General features: G+C 41.7%; 1 protein-coding gene across 2 annotated transcripts in view; it reads right to left on the reverse strand.

Moving 5' to 3' along the window:
* Nucleotides 1-1,749: 1,749 nt before the first annotated feature.
* CUNH9orf85 (chromosome unknown C9orf85 homolog) overlaps nucleotides 1,750-14,813 on the reverse strand; it is a 55,667-nt gene continuing 42,603 nt past the window's right edge. For both annotated transcript variants that reach the window (XM_077474949.1, XM_077474950.1), the window contains 2 exons: nucleotides 7,086-7,199; nucleotides 1,750-2,138 (listed from right to left, as the gene is read on the reverse strand). In XM_077474949.1, the coding sequence (XP_077331075.1) occupies nucleotides 1,955-2,138; nucleotides 7,086-7,199 (298 nt within the window). In that variant the 3' untranslated portion in view covers nucleotides 1,750-1,954. The remainder of the gene's footprint in view (nucleotides 2,139-7,085; nucleotides 7,200-14,813) is intronic.

Genomic DNA, 14,813 nt, shown 5'->3' on the forward strand with positions numbered 1-14,813 from the left:
ATGAGGAATGGGGGAAAGCTTTGAAAAATGTATTTAAAAAAGGGGCTATAAACCATCATGGCTTTTCACCTTAATGCATTAGGCTACTTTCACCCTGGTGCGGGCGGGCGTCAGAGATAAAGCAGCGCTATTTTTAGCTCCACTTTACTGTCATTTAAGCGGCACTATTCGGATGCTAGTGGGGCGGTTTTAAACCCCGCTAGCGGCCAACAAAGGGTTAAACCCCCCCGCAAAGCACAGCTGCCCCCTTTTTTTTCAATGGGCAGGGGCGCATTAGGAGCAGTGTATACACTGCTCCCACAGTGCTGCAAAGATGCGGCTTGCAGGACTTTTTATTTACCATCCTGCAAGCTCACCACTCCAGTGTAAAAGCACTTGGGCTTTCACACTGAAGAGACAAGAGAGGCTCTCAACAGGTGCTATTTTTAGCGCTGTATCGCCTGTAAAGCACCTCAGTGTGAAAGTAGCCTTAAGGTGAAAAACCTTCTCTCATGCTGCAGCCCCCCAGTGCAGCATGACCCTGAACACGGTTTTTTTCTCCCCAGGGATGAGCACACCAGCTCTAGCTGCTGTCTCGTGTCCTAATTGGACAGATTAATAGCAGGGCAACCATTGGCTTCTGCTGCTGTCAATCAAATCTAATTACACAGGTGCCGGGGCCGAGGCCTGCTCTCTGTGTCAATAGACGCAGAAACAAGACTCGGGTGCGTGCTTGCATGGGTGTCCTGAAGGAGAACGCTTCTCTGACAGGGCACTTGAGAAGAGGAGGAGCTACCAGCGCTACTAAGGGACCCCAGAAGAGGAGGTTTGGGTCCATTTTTATGTCCTTTTTTCCCCCACAAATAGAGCTTGCTTTTGGTGGTATTTGATCGCCTCTGCGGTTATTATTTTTTGCGCTATAAACAAAAAAAAGAGTGACAATTTTGAAAAAAACTATTTTTCTTAACTTTTTGCTATAATAAATATCCCCCGCAAATATATATATATATAAAAAACATTTTTTTCCTCAGTTTAGGCCGATATATATTCTTCTACATATTTTTGGAAGGAAAAAATTAATAAATAAATCACAATAAGAGTATATTGATTGGTTTGTGCAAAAGTTATAGCGTCTGCAAAATAGGGAATAGTTTTATTCCTATTATTATTATAATTTTTTTTTACTAAAAATGGCGGCGATCTGTGATTTTTATCGGGGCTGCGACATTATGGCAGACACATCGGACACATTTTTGGGACCATTGGCACTTATACAGTGATCAGTGATATAAAAATGCAACATGTTGCCTGTTTGTGTTTCTAACTGTAGGGGGAGAGGACTGACCTAGAGGAAGTGACGGATCGAGATTCCTAGCTAAAAGGAAGTAACGATCTGTCACGCCTCTCAGAACAGAATAGGGATTTGTGTGTTTACACACATTCGCCCCTGTTCTGCCTCTCGTGCCCCGTGATCGCTCGTGGCCGGCAGTCATCGTGACCACTGGCCACAATCATCGGCACTCCCGCTGTGCAGCGGGAGCATGCCTGCTATCTCCATCCTGTGAGCCAACGTATAGCTACAATGGCTTGTGCTGACCTGCCGCAGTGAAATGATGGCGGCTGGTCGGCAAGCGGTTAATGATATAGAAAATTAATAAAGAGATAGGAGGGAAATAATTACATAATAATGCATGTGCCACCTGGGTAAAACGTGAAGGTAATTAAAAGAAAAAGGAAGGAAAACAGAAAAAATAAAAAATAAACAGAGCATACTTTAAATATATGTATTTAGAAATGAGAATAGTATTTTTTTCTACATGAAGACTTTGGTCTTGGCCTTGGAAATGTAGTAAATGTGATACAGTACAACTCCAAATTGCAGTAAATACAGCATAACAGTTTATGCACAATATTGCTGAGATGATAAAAGAGAATGTGAACGCTGTTAGAAACATTGTGTAACATAGGACTTCCATTAACTTTTAACATCAGTTGTATTTCTACACACAGATTCACATTTTTCTTTGTCCCCTCTCTCAGGCAACTCATCATCTGAAACCTCCAAGTCTATATGAAAGTCCAAGTCACTGTCTGTATTGCTGTCTCTTTCTGCTTTTGCACCAGCTGTAGATGTGTCTTTTTCTGATTCGCCGACGATTCTACAATCAAATAAAAATGATCATACATGTTTAATTTAAGATGCAACTAATCATTATTACAACAGATCAGACAGAACAGATTATCTTACTCCTAGAGCAGACTTTGGAAGCTTAAAGTGTCACTAAAGGACATTTTGTGGGTTTGGATGGAGTGGAAAAGGATTAAAATACTTGTCAGTTTTTATTGCTGTCTGTGTCCCCATTAGGGAGATTCACCCTTTTTTTTCCTGTTTACCATTATCACTGGAAATAAAAGTAAAAGAAAATCCCGAATTTGGGGTTGACATCAGGACAGGAGTAGAGGGGAAAACTTCCAAAGGGGACAATAGTTCTGGTGAATCTGGTGACACGCTCGGATTACCTGACTTTGGAGGGATTTTCACTTACTTCCAGTGTGGGCTATGGGGCAGGAAGAGAAGGGAAATCTCCCCAATGGCAAAAAAAAAGTACGCTAACAAAAATTAAAAATGTTAAGTTTTGACTTTGGTGACACTTTAACCAGGATACTGTATTTTGCACATTACAACTTTTGGAAGAGAAGTGAAAAGTTGTCCTGCCTTCTCCTGTACCTCCCAATTAGCCTTGGACTAATTTGTGTGACAGAGCACTGTGGTCTGATGTACAGTGTATTTTAAACCTTGTCACACTACTCAAAAGGCTTTACCAAACATGCCAAAAGGGAGAAAGAACTAGAATATACAAAATGCTAACTTTGCCCAGGACACAATAGAATATAACCACCTGAAAAACATAATAGGGCCATTTGAAGCTGCTATGGTCTTCAGTGTCAAATTTGCATATCCATCTATGCATGACTGTCAGCAAGATCATCATTTTAAATTTACATACCGTCATAAACAAAAGGACAAGCTATAGTGTTCTGTTCACCCTGAAGAAACAGAGTGAGTAAATGCAAAAAGCATTACTGTTTTTCATTATCGATTACCATTTCACATTAGGATTTTTGTTTAATTTTACTATACATTTTTTGTAGGTATGAGTTATGAGATGGTGCCAAGAGGGATGGTGGTGCCATGGCTGTAACTCCAATCCACAGTATTAGTCCAGACATCAGGGATGATATGCCAGTAAGAGCAACATAGAACTTTGGAGTCAGAGTACTAATAAAAGCAGACACAGCCAACACGGTCTTGTACAAGCGGAGCGGCGCTCGGAAATGGTAGAGAAGAAGCAGGCCCATCAGTAGCAGCAACAACCACACTGTGGATTGGAGTTACAGCCGTGGCATCACCATCCTTCTTGGCACCATCTCATCACTGGGGATCCAGTACTATAAGCGCATTAGATGCACTACCATATGGTATGTGCATCCACTTGGTGTGGTAAGAGTACCCCTCTTCACATTTGAATATCTTCCAGATGTATACCATTGTATATTTGATACATCTGTATTTCTGATTTATCCATCTTGATCACATGTTCCCTACTTCAGTTTGAGATTGAAGAGAAAGTTTTCCAATTATAGGACACTTTATATTGCGGTTCATCGATATTACCTTATTGTTTTGGTGTATGCTTTTTCACATATACGTTTTTTAATTTATGCCCATTTGAGGTGATTTGTCATTTCCCTTAAACAGGATAACTTGCCTAAAGAATAACCATGTTGTAAGGGCCACTTACCACCTGAGTGGCCAGGATTCCTGACAATCGTGAGAATGTCACTATGCTTTGCCTTGATGCATTTCTCCATGCCCACTGGGAGTGGTGAAATGCATCAAAGCAAAGCATAATGATGTTATCACAATTGCCAGGAAGCCTGGGTGCTCACCTGGTGTATAGAGGTGGGAGTCTGAAGGCTTTTAAAGTCACCTGTGAATAATTCCCATTAAGCGTTTGATGTTGTGCACTTCTTCCTTGGTGCACTTTAATTGCAAGTGGTTTTAGCTCATGTTTTTAACCATTTGACCCCTGGACGATTTAAACCACCCCCCCTCCCCATCATGACCAGACCAACACAACATTTTTACTTTCTGCTATAAAATCTATCCAAAAAAAAAGTAAACATTTTTTTAATTTTGGATAAAGGAGGGGGCGAAAGACAGCCTCTATCGTATTTTTATTTTTTTGCTGTCAGTTACCTTTGGGAGTCACAAAAAGCTTTTAACCACTTGACTTAAATGACCAGGCCATTTGTGTTATTTTAACTGACAATTGCGCAGTCATGCAATGCTGTACATAAATTGCTGCGAGGGGGGGTGACCGACACCAGAAGTTACTAATCAAGGAGGCTTTGTGAATCTTTAGGTTGAAGACCAGGGTTCCCCAGGGTCTGAACCGCAGGTAGGCCCTGGATCTGTACCTGGTGTTGATCCCCCATTCCTCCTGGCGCTCCATCTGACAATCCCTGTCTTTTCCTACATGGGTAATTTGTGGTAGGATTTTTACGATTGGTATTTTTTACATTGTAATTGTTGGTTATTTTTTTATTTTTTTTTCATTTCTTCTTTGTTGCTTATCAAGCATTGTGAGAGAGCTGCTCAGGGGATTAACCATTACTTGTGATAAATCATTACTTGTGATTGAGCCTTCTGTGCGTGTCCTCCCCTTGTTACAGCTGTAAATTGGATTTAATGAGCTGTTTTGTGCCAGCGATTTGTTAGGACTAAAGTCCAGAGCAGGGCTGAAACGTGTCAACCTTGCTGTATAATTGATTCCTTTAATGTCTTGATCGATTATCAATAAAGGTTTCCTAATTTTATCTCAAGTTGCACTAAGCTTCTGGACTTTTATTTTCCTTAAAAGCGGAGGTCCACCCTAAAGTGGACCTTCCACTCATCGGAACCCTCCCCCCTCCGGCGCCACAATTGGCACCTTTCAGGGGGGAGGGGGGTGCAGATACCTGTACAGTAGAGGTATCTGCTCCCACTTCCGGGATAGCTCTCTGCGGAAAGGGGAGTATATTACGCCCCTTTCCGCAAGTGCCCGCCCCTTTCCGCAAGTGCCCCGCTGCCTGCTGGGAAAACACACAGATCCCAGAGGCAGCGGGGACCGTCCTTATTGCGCAGCGCGGCTCGCGCATGCGCAGTAGGGAACCGGGAAATGAAGCCGAAAGGCTCCATTTCCTGATTCCCATACCCAAGATGGCGGCGGCAGCACCCGAGAGACGATCTACAGATCGGCTTCGGGTGCCGACATCGCGGGCGCGCTGGACAAGTAAGTGTCACTATTTTAAAAGTCAGCAGCTGCAGTATTTGTAGCTGCTGGCTTTAAAAAAAAAAAAAAAAAAAAAAAAAAAAAAAAGCGGAGTCCCGGCGGACTCCCGGCGGACTCCCGCTTTAAAGTAGAACTGTAGATCAGCTGCACTTTCCATAATGTCGAAGTATACACAAAGAAAGACAACCTGACGTTTGGTCCCTTAAAACGCTAATAGGTTAGAACCGTCTCAAAATGGGCCATCTCCCGCCAATTTTGGTTTCATTTTGCTCCTTGTCGGCCATTGGGTGGGCACCTAGCACAAGGTTATATTGTTTTTGCACCAAGGTCCATGCTGATGTGTGCTGAAAAGACAATGTGCTGAAGCACCAATCCCAGTGCATAGCATGGTTTACGTTTTTTCTCTTTTAACATCGATAAGGACGTTATCGAAATGTCAAGTGTCAATTCATTAGGTTCTATCAATTCAGTGATGTTGGGGTGGCGTGATTTCTGCCGCAACCCACCGTGCTGAAAATTAGTACTGCATGCAGAACCTTTCTCTTGGTGCACACCACCGCAACAGAGTGGTGTGAATTGGCACCATAGGAAGCATTGCAAATTGCAATGTCTTTGCATTGGGGCAGTCTTGGAACTGCACTGGGCAATGCTACCCAAAACATCCCAAGGCAGATGATGCGACAAGAATCAAGATTTAAATGTCTGGCTTGGCCTAATCACTTCCCAAGGCTCCTTATTGGTTCTTTAATATAATGTGCAGCCTCAATGACCAACAATGAGCAGCTGAGCTAAGACTAACTATATTTGGAAAAGCTGAAATTTGCACAAAAGATCAGTTGCCTGAACCTCTGGATTAGAGATGGGCTCTGGCGTGTTCAAAATCCCACATGCCCAATCCCGCCAGGAAGCCGACACTGCACATCGCTAATCACCGGCAGTGAGACATTTGTCGGTTCGCAGCTATACAGATCGGGAAATGTCTCACTGCCTGTGATTAGTGCTGTGCAGTGTCGGCTCCCTGGCGGGATCGGGCATGTGGGGGCTTTCGAACATGTTCCGAGCCCATCTCTACTCTGGATCTACTATTTTAACTTCCTACTGAAAAGTACTTCTACCTAGGAGTTTTCCTATACCTTATGTTCACTTTGAATTGCTCTGGTTTGAAATGTACTTATACAGTGGATATAAAAAGTCTACCCCTGTTAAAATGGCAGGTATCTGATGTAAAAAAAAAAGAGACAAGGACAAACTATTTCAGTTTTTTTCACCTTAAATGTGACCTATAAACTGTATAACTCAGTTGAACAACAAACTGAAATCTTTTAGGTGGAGGGAAGTAAAAATAAAAACCTTAAATATGGTTGCATAAGTGTGCACACCCTTAAACTAACAACAAAGCGCAAAAAAACAAAAAAAAAAAAACAAAAAAAAAACAGTGGTGATCAAATACCACCAAAAGAAAGCTCTATTTGTGGGGGGAAAATTACAAATTTTATTTATGCAAACGTTGCATGACTGTGCAATTGTCAGTTAAAGTTTCACAAATGGCCTGGTCATAAAGACTCCCAAAGGGTAAGAGACAGCAAAATAAAAAAGGGACAGCTTTAAATTGTGTGAGGATTTGGATTTTCTGAGCGTTCTCAGAGTAGTGGAAGTACAATCTTATGTGAACTCTCTAATGGAAACATGCAGTATCTTTATTCTAAGCTACACCACAACTACAAGAGGACAGAATGATTATATTTCAATGAATCACAATCTACTACTTACGGCACAACAATGTCTTCATTTTTCCCACATTTGGCACAAAGATCAAGCTTAGTAGCACATGGTTTGCATATGATGTGATAAGCATCCTTCACCGTTTTTTGCAAGCATTTAACACTAAAAAAAAATAAAAAATAAATATAAATAAAGAAAGAAATGTGCTGCACAAATTAGCATGTCAACCACAAACCACAACTGTAGTGCTATATAATAATTTATCATTTCTGTATTAAATTAAAAGCAGTCCAGCAGAAATTTAATTTACAGAACATTGGTTCAGCTGAACACACATATGTATTTAGCATCCATTAAGGGCTCTTGTATACAAGCTGGCTAAACCTGTTCACCGGAAAATTTCCTCTGCCCAGGCAGTAAATGTGCAAAGTACAGGCTGTCAATGACCTGAATGGCTGTGCGCTGCTATACTTGTGTATATCGTAAACCAGTGCTATTGTAAAGGCAAGTGCAGCATACCAGCATATGCAAAAATGGAACATCTTTTATGTTTTGCATATGGACATACTCTGTACTTATGTTCATGATAGCAACGCCAAACACGAGAGTACAGTAGTGCACAGCCATGTAGGCAAATGTTCAGGATTACTTTCACTTTAAAATAGTGTAAGCCGAGATGGCCCAAACAAACCAATTGTTCTGGCTGCCATCAGCACTGAATAAACTGTATGTAGCATTAGCTGCATACAGTACACAGCGCTGTATTCTGGCAGTGGACTTCTCAGCTGCTGTTGGAACAAAATCAAGTTGAGTATTTCTCAGCCATTCACAGAAAGCCTTGTATTTTAATCAATATATACAAGGCTTCTACTGAATGGCTGAGCTGAAGAGGCAGAGAGATCATGTCAAAAACTCCACCTCAGCCAATCAGAAGACAAACTTAGCAGTCAAAGGTTTAAAATGAGATCTAAACACCAATGGGTTTGCCATTTTCTATTATTCTACAAAATACTGATTTTGTCATCCTTCTTAGCATCTCAATGCTACTTATATTCTCCAACATTATTCAGCCACTTCTTGTCTACATACCCTAACTTCATTGTCAGTTTCGACATGTGACTAGGTGACAATGCAGGAGCAACTGTGACAGAGCTAGAACTTCATAACAGGAGGGACAAGACAAGGAAATTCATGGCATAATGATCAGGTACTCTTTAATGAAATGTGCAGATTTAAAGTGTTATGTAGCTTTTCCTGCCAGTCCTAAAGTCACCCGTCACTGATCCAGCGAGATATACAGTATCTGATGAGGATGAACAGCCAGCTATCAACATCTTCTGAGACAGGCCCGCATATGTGTTGTGCAATCAGTCTGGTGAAGAGTTTTCACTTGAGTACTAGAGTGAAGTAAGAACACTTCATAGGTCTGAATGGAGCGTGCACAGCCCAGATCAGAAGACTTTGACACATAACATTACAACATCTTTGGAGATCTCCCTGGATCAGGGACAGATGATTATAAGACATACCTGGGGTACAGAGAAAAAATATAAGTTGTAATTCTTACACTTTAAAAGATTGAAAACAGACTTAGCTACCTGGAAACTAATTTTTAGGAATCTTCCAGTGCAGCATCTAAAAGAGAAGATTCCTCCCATCTAGAGACAGAAAACACTTCATCCGCCATTATAAAAAAAAAAGAGCAACATACCTCTGAGCATCAGTAATATAATGGTACCAAAGGAACAACAGGTAAACATTTACAGAAGCACAAAATGCCAAATAAAAAATAACTCTAAAATGAATAGAAGCATAGGGATTGAAAGCTGTGCTATCCTGAGTTACCAGGCACCTATCTCAATTTTCTCAATTCTTCTTGAGAAAGCAGTGGGAAGATTTGCAAGAAATAACATCTTGAGGTGGGGTTGTACTGCTTGCAGGACCGATTCCATAAGGCTTATTCCTGACAGGTCAGTAGGGCCATACTCGTGTCAAAAATCCATATGAATATTGGACAAGGTGGCAGCTCTGTAAAGCTGTTGAGGCGAACCCCTTCCTCTGTTCATTCTGAGGCTAAAAACATGTGAAAGGACCTCTAAAACCACTGTGAGGTTCTACTTTTTAAAATTATGTAGAGCAGCTTTTCTCAACTTCAACTTGGGAACCATTTACTGAAGTCAATTTATTTGTGGGCAATGGGGAAAAAAAGCCCCACACACTAGAAGACAGTAGGAATGGTAAAACCCCTACAGTGGCGGTCAGAGGGCCACCTTTAAAAAAAAATGGTGGAAAAAAAACTTGGCTGCAACCTCACTTGGCTCCCCAAGTGTCATTGACCCTAGAATCTTGCAAGGCACAATCCAACAGGAGGCCAATCAGTCACAGCATGCATGGGAACATTGCTTTCTATCCTTGGATGGGTTTGAGAATAGGGAAGAAATCACCAATTCCTACATCTTGACTTGGGGTGAACTAATGTAAGAGCTATAGAGAGCGGGAAAATACAGTATCATAGGATTCCACTATAGCTAAACCATGACTTCTACTGCAACTCCCGATGTGCCCAAATGGCTACTTGGAGCATGGTCTGAAACAATGCCCTTGTCCATCAGTGTCCAAAGGAGTTAAAAGATGAGACCTTTGATCACTATAGAAAAAAATACTATGAAATGGCTAGACTTCCAATCAGTCACTAACCCATGGATAGGTTCTTGGGAGTGTAGGATTGGGCCCTAGTATATTAGATCCTTGTGGACTGGAAGTAACCCATCAGTTTTTTTTCCCCTCTTAAATTTCTTTATTTTAGTTGTCATACATGCAGAGAAATAAACAATTTCATTAATCCATCAGTCATATGGGCTCCAACGAATCCATTCAAAACTCAATTAACAGCATTACTCCTATCTTAAATACATCCACAGAAGAAAAAAAAAAATAGTTATTTGAGATAGTCCCCATTCCATCTTCCATTAGACCTGCTTCTCTTGTATGCTCTGACAACATACTTTACAAAGAAGAAAAACCTCTACATATCTGAAGAGGCAAAAGGAGAAAGTAAAAAGCCCCCCACCCCCCCCCCCCCCCCAAAAAAAAAGAAGAGAAAAAAATATATAGAAAGAGGAGAAGAAAACTTAAAAAAAAAAAAAAGGAAAAAAAAAAAAAAAAGGATAGAAAGAAAGAAAGAAGGAGGAAAAAAAAAACACTAATAGGGGAGGGGCAGTCGGAGTTGGAGGGGAACTGTATCAAGGAAAAGGCAAGTCTACTATACCATCATCCAGGGAAGTGAGGGCACCCCCAAGACCCTCCACTCCTCTCTTTTTCAAAAACTCTCAGGAGCAAAGAGGGAACTCCCTTCCTCTGAGAATTTAAATGTATTCCATTGGCCCCAAGTTTCTAAATATGTCTCCTTTCAATTTTGAGCCGATAACAACAAATCCTCCATCCTATTAACCTCTTCAATGCATGTGACCCATATAAGAATTTTGGGAGGGATCGTACCTCTCCACTGCTGTACGATACATGATCTAGCCGTGTTAATAAGATGGCACAAAATTAATTTATTATATGTTTTCCCTGGTATGTTTGAGACATGTAACAAAAATAGGGCTGGATCTTCTGGGAGGTTATACTCAGTAAATTTCTGTGCTATCCACCGCATCTCCCTCCAGAAGTAAACTAGTTTTGGGCAGAACCAAAGAACGTGGAGTAGAGGCCCTCTTTCCTCCTGACACCTTCAACACTTGTCCAGAATCTCCTGAAAGAATTTATTAAGTAATGAGGGTGTACAGTACCATCTTGTCATTATTTTAAAATTTGTTTCTTGGATTCTTGTGGATATTGAAGATTTCAACGCAAGATTTACTATCTGCCTATGTTGTGCCTGGGTGGACGTCCTGTCTAATGTAATTTCCCACTTCCTTATATATGGAGGGACATAATCCTCTTGGGGGGCAACCAGTAGTGCATAAATTTGCAAGATTAAGTGAGAGCAAGGCCCGTCCCCTCATATAGTTGTTCTAAGGGTGTCAATGTTCATTGAAATCTGTCCGGAGGTGGGAGAATGTTAAGGAAATGTTGCAACTGAGCTCCACTCCAGAAATCAAGAAAAACGGTCGTTGGATGAGGTTAGTTCAGGTAATGAGGGCCATGTCCTGTTCACTATTTGTATAAATAAAGATAAAGCTGAGTTTTGTGACTTTCCCATTTACTTCCTAGCAAGCAGTTAGTATCATACAGAACATTTTGAGCTATTTACAGCTTTACCAAAACATTGCATAGCTAAAAATACATATGAGCGATATGAAAGGACAATCAGATTGTACATTCTTTCATATGCAATATTTCTGTCGCCACATCTGAAGGCAAATGGTCAGGTGTCCTGCCCTCAGTGTTTGAAGTCTGAGTCCCCTTAATCTACAACAAACAGAAAACCTAGTTGAACTTCAGCAACTAGAGGTCCCAATTTATCTACTTGATGTGTTATATTCACAAATCAAATAATGCAATAATAAATATAGACAAACAAATGTATTCAGACATAGCATACTAGCATACTGCAGAAGCATCAGAGAAACCGCAGCAGCCAGGCCTCCTGGGCCTTCAATGTAGAAATACAAATGCAACCTGAATATATTTATAGTGATACATGTATAAAGAACTGACTCCAATATCATTCATATAAATTTATACATTTTAAAGCGTTCTGTATAGTGCACAAATTATGCAGAACCTTCTGGAACAAAGCCTATTTCTTAAAGAAGGCTATTGAAAGTATCACATGCATAGAGTAATAGGCTGTAACTTTGATATATAAGGCTTGAGACATCTTATTAAAATATACCCTGGTCAGGCCTTTGCCCAGAGGTTGTATCCCTAAACAGTGAAAGACAATCGGCACAGTCAGTATTACTGCAAAACACGATAAGCTATCTATAACATGTGAAAATCAATACATATAAATCACTAGCAAATAAAAATGCTCACAATCTGTAAATTCTTGGTTGCTGCCCAGCACCCTTAGGCGTTTTCACTCCACCCTTCCAAGATATAATACAAATAATGGTGCAGCATAACTAAACAGTGTTTCTTAAATGGATGAGTGATCAGCAGTGAAATTCAAAATCTTCACACCCATGTGTCTCATGCAGAACACCCAGTGAACCATATGCGCGCACCTCCTGGATTGGACATTAAAGCGGTTGTATACTGTTTTTTTTTTTACTTTTACCTACAGGTAAGCCTATAATAAGGCTTACCTGTAGGTAAAAAAAAATCTCCTAAACCTGTATGGTTTACGAGATATTCCCCTCGCAATGCGCAGCTGACTGCAGAGGCGCATGCGCACAGGGGATTTTCGGCTGAAAGCATGGCAGATGCCGGACCCTGCCGGAAATAAATCTCCCGCGTGCATACCGGAAGACACGCCGAGGGAACATGTCAGCTCCCTCGGTTTGAATCGGAGATATCGGGGCCTCGTTCTAAGGTAAGTATTTCATAATGAGCTAGTATGTGGTGCATACTAGCTCATTATGCCTTTTCCCTTGCAGGTCAGAAAAAAAAAAATTTCAGCGGGTTTACACCCGCTTTAAATCAATCAAGGTTAAACACACTTTTTTTCCCCCCTGGGTGCTATACTCCAGCTGGCTCCTGTTTCCCAGCAGCAGTTATTAAGGCTCCGACACATGGACTGGAGCTTCTATTCAGCCTCCTCCTCTTCATGCAAAAGGAATAAAACCAATAGTGCTCTCCATACATCTAAAAAGCTATTAAATACAATCTAAAATGAGACACTCACAAACAGAAATGAACTCTCAGTGCCATGTCCTGCGCATAGTATAAAAGGTAAACGGCCTTCTCAACGCAGGATCAAACACTGCCTGGTGGTGGCATCGAAAGTGATGACTTCCTATACACGTTGCACCTCCAAAGGCTTCTTCAGTAAGCCATTCTAGAGCAATTAGGAGTCCAAAAGCTGAATGCGTTAAGGAGCAATCATTCATTAAATACAGATTTGTCTATGCAGCTCTTGCAAAGGGGTTAAGCCTATCAATTAAATGCAGCTCCTTCTAGATCTTCACCCTACCTTGCTGCAAAAAAAGAAAAAGAAAAAAAAAGGAGAGTATAACCAATGGTAAAAATGGAGTAAGAGGACCCCAGTAGCCTAGCGACTGCATAAGAGCAACATAAATGAAGGAAACAGTTAACTGGGTGCAGGTTTAACTCTCAGCTGCCGGCATTCTGCTCTGCAGCTTCTGCTTCCAACTCGCCCCCCCCCCCCCCACCAATGGCGGACAGGAACACAAAGCACATTCATCCTGTGCTTGTAACAGGCATGAAAACACCCATAGCAACCAACACCCAAAGAGAGGACCTCCTCCCTAGGGTACCCCACACTGTGCCTCCTCACATTATGGGTAGGAAGGAGGGCTTTAAGATAAAAAGTCTTGGCTGCTAGATTCGTAGCAGGTGTCATAGCAGAATCAGATGCTTTGCTGATAAGAGGAAATCTCCAGTAATACTCTTGGGAAGATCCAGGTCCACCAACTGCTTCATCCCTCACCTGCTCGTGCTCCCACCCTGGTGTCTGTGGATGCTGGCAACAAAGTAAAAACTCAAACCCACCATATCGCTGACCATTTGGGGGTAACTGCAGTGTAGCAGGCTGCATTCCACCTAAAGCAACACAGGGGAGGTCTCAGAGCCCGACAAAAACGTGGTTGCCTCTGCGACCACAGGGATAGCTGCTTCTTCTCCAGAAGAGAAGGAACTTTGGCGAACACCAAAAAAGTGATCATGAGGTAAGGTCCTACAACTAGGATACTAACAAAAGTAACCTAGAAAAAAAAAACAGTATGCAACTCCTTCAAGCTCACTGTCCCTGGAATCACAGGGGAGCACATATTGGGAGGCTCTTGCAACTATCACAACAGCCTAAAGCAGGGGTTTCCAACTCCATTTTAGAGCAGTCCACATCAGCATTATGATGACCCCCAAAGGGCCGATTGTATTTGTAAGACTAGATGTCCAGAGCAAGCCGCCCTACCATCGGGAGTCAATCGTTTCCCCCCCCCCCCCCCTTACTTTGTGCTGCTGCTGGGTAGAAGCTGGGAAGCAAAAAAGTGCAGGGTCTGGAGAAGGATCAAAGGAAGACTGGATTCAGTTGCTAAATGCCGAGACCAGTGAGGTGGAGACGAGGTGGTGCTGCGGCTGTACAGAAATGTGCAGGATGTGTAGTAGTACTGTCCTCCACTCTGCTGCCGACTGCTGAGATGGGGGGGCAGAAGCAAGCCTCCCTGTGACTGCAAAGAGAAGTGCAGGATCTGGTAGAGGAGTTCTGTTGTCCTCTCTGCTGCCAACTACTGAGACAATGTGGTGGGTGGAGACAAGGAGGGGGGGGGGGGTGCAGCTGCAGAAGAGGTGCGATGGCCACATGAAATGGCCTAAAGGGCCCGATTTGACAAATCTGGCTTAGAGCATAAATAAAAAACTAGTGATTCTCCTGTGCGGCCAGGGGAAACAATTAACTGAGGCTCAGGGGGTATGTTGCCATTTTGTTTTTTTTTATAAATGTGGATGATGTATTTTCTGTTTCTACGTATGAGGAGCCATCTCAAAATGCTGCCCTTGAAGATGACTTGAAAAACAACATAATTACATCAACATGGTAACACTTATATGACATTTTTGTGACTGGGTTTAGATTTACTTTGAAAATGCCAGTGTAACATCATATGAATGTACAGTATATATGTATGTAAATTTAAAAACAAAAAAACA

Source organism: Lithobates pipiens, unplaced genomic scaffold, assembly GCF_037356315.1.
Source record: "Lithobates pipiens isolate NorthernLeopardFrog02 unplaced genomic scaffold, aLitPip1_a1.2 Scaffold_13, whole genome shotgun sequence".
NCBI lineage: Eukaryota > Metazoa > Chordata > Amphibia > Anura > Ranidae > Lithobates > Lithobates pipiens.